Here is a 6,581-nt window from a genome sequence, read left to right as displayed (position 1 = left end):
TTAATTTTTTGACACCTGTAACTTAGCAAATGGACGTTAAAATACCCATCTCATTTTGTTTTGTTTTGTTTTTTTTTTTTTGGTTTCATGACTTGTGACTGCAAGAAAGTATATGCTTTCTTCAGTTTAGATCTAAGAACTTTGAACATTGATCATACCAATGGCAGATGCGAAGGCTTGTACGACGACGTTTATGGTAGGCCGTTGAGGTTCGGAGTGGCTGCTACACTTTTGCCACGCGCCGAGGACTACAACGAGATATTCGCAAGCTTCCACGCCTCACGTGCCACTTCCATTTTGGTCCCGGATTTCCTGGCGGTCGACGAGGAAGGCTTCGAGGTTTTCTTTGATGTTCGGAGCTCCAGCTTCGACTACTCCGAGGTCTTTGGCGGCGGCGATGGAATAGATTTCGAGACTTGCTTTTTGACTTGTCTAACGGTTGGGATTTCCATTCCATTGAAGAAGATGGAGAAGCTTGGTATGATCAATATTCAAAGTTCTTAGATCTAAACTAAAGAAAGCTCTTGCTTTGTGCTTTCTTGCAATCATAGGTCAGGCAACAAAAAAATAAAATAAAATAATGGAAAAAAAAAAAAAGAAAAAAGAAAAGAAAAGAGATGGGTCTTTTAACAACCATTTGCTAAGTTACAGGTGTCAAAAAATTAAGAAGGAAACCTAAGAGGCTGTTTGGATGCATTTTTTTGTCACTCAATTTCCATCACTCATCACTCATAACTCATCACTCATCACTCTAAAATACCAAGACTGTTTGGTACCATCACTCACTTCCCATCACTCAATATTTTTCACACTATTTGTGGACCCCATACTTGTCACTTGGTGCAGGTTTTTTTTTTTTTTTTTTTAGTACCCAAACTCACTGAATCCAGTAAAAAAAAAAGAAAAAAAGAAAAGAAAAGAAAGAATTGAACCCAGAAACTGAAACCAGTGAAAAAAAAAAAAACCCAGAAACCGAACCCAGTGAAAAAAAAAAAAAAAAAAAAAAAACAACCAACGGAGACTAGTGTAAGAAGAAGGAAAAAAGAAAAAGAAAAAAAGAACCCAGCCAACGTGAAAGAAGAAGAAAAAAAAAAAAAAAAAGAAAAAAAAAAGAGGATAGCCAATAGCGACCAGTACTAAAAGAAGAAAGAAAAGTGGAGAAGAAAGGGGGAAAAATGGTCAAAAGTTGCGGCTGTGGGTCCCTCATGTTTGTTCATTTATGGAAATGTCATTGAGTTATGAGTTATGGAAACTGAAAACAGTCAAAATGTATTTTCAGTTTCCATAACTCATAACTAAAAAATCAGAAAATTGAGTGATGGAAACAGAGTTATAGAAACAGAGTTATCGTGTAGCCAAACGGATAATGAGTTATGGGTCTCACCATTTTTGAGTTATAAGTTATGGAAACAAAGAATTGAGAGTTATGGAAATCACTCATCCAAATAGCCTCTAAGTAACTGTACTTAAGGAATTATACCTAAGTTTTGCCCCAATAATATATATATATATATATATATGCAATTTCAATATCTCTCTCCCACACTTCTCTTTTATTTTCAACAATAAATATAAAGAATCATACATATTTATTCATCAATACAAATTTAAATTTGTGAAATTTATTTATTGTTTGATTTCCAAACATAAATTTTACATTCGTCAAACTAATTGCTTAACTAGTTTGTAAGTTTTTAATAGCTTTCAAACCCTTCCAACCAATTTCAGGGACTTTACGCAATTTTTCAATCTCAGCAGCTTCTTGTTCGTAACGCACCTCAATTTCTTTAAGTTGCGCTATTTTTCCAACGATGCTGGGTTTTTTACGATACACTTTGTCACAATTTCTCTTCTTTTCATTCATTTTTGCTTCATGCTCACGAAGCTTCTTCAGCAGTTGTTCATGCTCATCACTCAACCTATTCATATCATCTAGACAGCTTTGAAGTTCACTCTTGTAATCGTCTCGTGTTTTGACCAGTTCCTTTAGTTCTACTGCATCCTCATCTAGATATTCCTTCTCTATACCCGCAATCTTTACATTCTTATCTATCCTATCAAGGTCATTACTGAAGACAGCTAAAAGGCCACGCTCGGTATCGTTAAGATCTTGGCTCTTGTCAATCAGGAGTGCAGCATCTTCTCTGAACAGGTTTAAGTCAGCACTAGTTCTAAAGGCACTATCAATGGTGGAATCTAAACAAAATTTAAGCTCTTCACGCGCCCAAAGTAGTTTATCAGGAGTGGTCTCTGGTGTGAGACTAGTAGAAGAGGAAATGGTAGACTTGGATTCTGCTTCTAGATCTATAATGGACTTGACGATATCAGCTCTGAGCTTATTAAAAGCCTCCAAGTTTGATGGTTTCCCTTCTCCAACCGGAATGAGGCGTGGTGTTATTGATGGTTGTTTCCCCTTGCTTGGGGTTGCATCTGTTTCAGAAGGAATTTGTTGTAAAAGCTAAGGGGATATAAAGTTTAAAGGAGGACGAGATAAATTATACTATATACAACGTATTTTCTTGAAATAAATACACAAACAAGAAATGTGAAATGAGGTTCTAACACAAAAATATTCTATAAAATCTACCAAAAACTAGTGTAAGAAAAATGTTATTTTAAAAAAATTACACTCTTTAAGGTTTGTGAATTTTCATTATTTCCACTTAAATTTCTATTTTTCATTTTAGTATATGCTGTTCAAATTTTTTGCCACCCTTGGTCCTTTTGTCACAAACCACCGTTGCCCATTAAAAATGATTTTTATTTCCAAAAGCTATTAAAATTTATTTTAATTATAAATAAAATTAAAACACAAACGCACTCCTATCAAAAAAAAAAAAAAAAAAAACACAAACGCACTAAATTAAAAAAAATTAAATCAAGCTTTGGCAAATCTACCAGGACAAAAATGCACAAAATAAATATGGTAAAATATGATAAAATCAATCCCTTTTTCTTTTGTTTTCTCATCAACCAAATTGAATAATACCAATAACTACTAAATAAATCCAACCAGAAAAAGAAGAAAGACAGAAAATTATTACCAAATTATCTCAATCAAGGAAAAAATTATTATGAAATTTCTTTCCTAATTGCACAAGGCAGTACACAGATTTGCCAAAACACATATATTCCAATTCAAATAAACTATAGTAACTATTGTAACTCAATTAGCTGGCACAACTTTTAATTGAGGATAGAACAATTAACCTTAGCAACAAATGTGAACTTTAGAGATGAAAATTTAAAACACAAAACTTATGAGGCGAATTCTCTTTCTCAAAAAAAAAAAAAAAAAAAAAAAAAAAAAAAAAAATTATGTGACAAAAATGACATCTCAACAGAGAGTTAAAATATATATATATATATATATATATATACACATACTATTAATAACAAGATTTTTTGTTTTGTTTTCAACATTTAGTTTACTAAAATACCCTCACACAAATTCTTAAATTTTTCTAAAATACTCTTATCTTTTAGTTAAATAATTTTAAATTAAAAAACAAAAACTGATTAAAAGAGTAATTTACTATTCCTAAGTTTTAGGGTTTTTCCTTTATCTTCTCGAGTAATGCTACAGACATAAATTATTTTACAACATTTTTATAAACTGTTAATGTAGCAAATTCATACTAGTTCTAACATGGGTCCATCACTAACATCACATTTTTACTTGCAATAACTATTTGAAAAATATTAAAGCCACATTAGCAATTTGTAAAAATATTGTAAAATAGTTTGCATCTGTAGCATTACTCTTATCTTCTCTATTCAACCTAAAACTTATACACTATTTCTATATCATTTTTAAGAGTAATGCTACCGTCACAAACTATTTTACAACATTTTTACAAACTGGTAATGTGGCCAACTTTTTATTAGTTTTCATCTAGACTCATCATTAACATCACTTTTTCATTTATCAATAACCACTCATCACATCAGCAGTTTGTAAAATTTTTTATATTATTACACGTGCAAAGCGCGTGTGCTGTGTGTTTTTATATATATATATATATATATACACACCATCAAAGAGTTCCAACTTAAAGTTTAGGCAAAAAGAAATCACAATAATGTTGTACTTTTATAAATATTGAAATGAAATAAATAAGAAAGAAAACAATAGGAGGAAAACATACCGAGTGCCTTGTTTAGGTTGCTAACAGGAGCATCGCTGGACTTGTTGCTACTGTCAGACATGTCTTTGGAGTTAGTTTCATGAAAATCGTCCTTCTTGACAAAAAAAAAAAAGAAGGATTATTGGCATTATTTATAGAGAGAAATCAATGGTCATGGGTGCCCCACAACATTACTATATATAGCACGTTACGCATCATATAATCCGTACATGTGATTTGTTGGAAGGAAAGAATAATTAAGGGATCAGGATGCATGATACACGAAGGATTTTTTTTTTACAAGATAAAAATTCTACTCTACCTCAATTTAGGTGTAAATGTGTGTAAAACTTTTTCTTGAAAACTAGAACTTCGGTTCTTTGTTTCCTTATATCTCACAAATACTTATACTTTGGAAGTCGCTTTCACACCTATGATGTGCAGTGTTAAATACACGAGGATTGGTGCCTATTCCAATTGGAGAGAGGTGAATTAAATGAAGGTATTTTCTTTCGTGAATCACATAAAAAATTATGATAAGACGAAATCTCATTCAAGTAGATAGATGGAATTTCAAGAATACTATAGTCTACAGCACTTCACACATCATAAAACTTCCCACACGGAACCATATGTATGATTTGTTAAAAAGGAAAGAATAAAGAATTGATCTATGTGCAAGATAGAAGAAGGATCGTTGCCTATTTGGATTGGAGTGAAAAGAAGAATCAAAGGAAGGTATTTTCATTCCCGATTCACAAAACAATTAAGATAAGACGATGCCTCATTGAAGTTTATGAAACTTCAACAATACCTTAGCACTTTATGCATCATGAAACTTTGCACACGGAACCATATGCATGATTTGTTGAAAGGAAAGAATAAAGAAGGGATCCATATGCAAAATAGAAGAAGGACCAATGCTTATTTTGACTAGGGATAGGAGTAGAATAAAAGGAATATATTTTCTTCTGGGGTTCTCCAAAAATAAATTATGATAAGAAAAAAATTCATTACAGTTCATAGATCAACAAATTCATATGCTTTCATGCAGGGGCGGTGCTACAGCCTATTCAAGGGTTCAAATGAACCCCTGACTTCAAAAATAATAATAATAATTATTATTATTATATACAAAAAATATTTTTTTCTGTTAGTTTAATACTTTAATTTATTCTTAAAAATATTTTTTTGCATACCCTAACTTAAATCTTGCACACCCTTATTACAAGTATTTTCAATTCTAAGAGTAAAGAGTAAGTGTTTGTGATTTGTAAGTGTAATTCTATTTTATAAATTTATATTATATGCGTGAGTGTGTCTGTGAGGGATTTTCACAATTCGCTCCAATACCAATGAGCTTGGTCTGCGATCGAATGCTATAAAAGATTTGTGCCTTCTCATCCTTCACCAATTGGTCGTTAGATGGATTGGTAAGGCACATAGTCCGACAAGTGATATCAGAGCCCGGTCATAGGTTCGAGTCTTTGGAGCCGCATTGTGAGGGAGGGACTGTGAGGGATTTTCACAGTTCACTCCAATACCAATGGGCTTAGTTTGCGATCGAATGCTATAAAGATTTGTGCCCTCTCATCCTTCACCAATTGGTCGTTGGATGAATTGGTAAGGCACACGGTCCGACAGTGTCTAATATTGATTATGTACATTACTTTTTGTTATATTGTTATTTGTGTAAATTATGATGTGTGTGGATATTTGTGTGTACAATATAAATATAATTTAATAATTAGGATATAAAGAGGGTTATTTTACATGTGTGTATATTGTTATTGTATTATAATAAGTTTTTGTTATACAGTTAGCAAAATTAAAGAAAACAATTGTAAAATTAGTGATTGTTCAAGCATTTGATTGGTTAAGTAGACACATAGTGTATACTTTTATGTATGAATGAGTGTGTTTGTGTGGGTCAATAATTAATACGGGGCCAATGAGTTGAGATTACTCATTTAGTCTAAAATATTTTTATAAAAACAAAGTCAAATAGATAATAACAACTATATAAAGATAAAAATGTTAGACAAATTTAACGAAATAAAATTGTCATAAGCTCATAGCTACCCACATTAGCAATAGATACTTGTAATGAACTATCATGTAACATTCAAAATTTAAAAACTAATAGAATAAAATTGTAAAACTTCACATATTATTATTATTATTATTATTATTATTTTGTTGATAACTCAATATATTCAAGTTCTCGTTTTATTAAAATTTTTTAATGATGCCCCTAAACAAAATTCCTAGAGCCGCCATGGCTTTTCATGTTGTCATGTTTTATGTATAGGTTTGTCCCAAAGAAGTCAATTTTGTACCGTATTGGCCGGTATAGCTGAAATATATCGTTTCGATGACTAAACCAGTACAGGTGACCCCCCATTTCGTACCGCTTTTTATGCTGGACTATTTCAGGTGATTTCGATTATTTCG

The 6,581-nt window shown here is 31.8% G+C and overlaps 1 protein-coding gene across 1 annotated transcript; it reads right to left on the bottom strand.

Annotated features, from left to right (window-relative positions):
* Nucleotides 1-1,574: 1,574 nt before the first annotated feature.
* Nucleotides 1,575-4,275, bottom strand: LOC126723145 (uncharacterized). The gene is made up of 2 exons (XM_050426438.1): nt 4,149-4,275; nt 1,575-2,430 (listed from the first exon to the last, which is right to left on the bottom strand). Exons 1-2 carry the CDS (start codon nt 4,207-4,209, stop codon nt 1,676-1,678), a joined length of 816 nt encoding a protein of 271 aa, XP_050282395.1. The 5' UTR covers nt 4,210-4,275; the 3' UTR covers nt 1,575-1,675.
* Nucleotides 4,276-6,581: the final 2,306 nt, after the last annotated feature.

Source organism: Quercus robur, chromosome 4, assembly GCF_932294415.1.
Source record: "Quercus robur chromosome 4, dhQueRobu3.1, whole genome shotgun sequence".
NCBI lineage: Eukaryota > Viridiplantae > Streptophyta > Magnoliopsida > Fagales > Fagaceae > Quercus > Quercus robur.
This window is presented reverse-complemented; position numbering and strand designations above follow the sequence as displayed.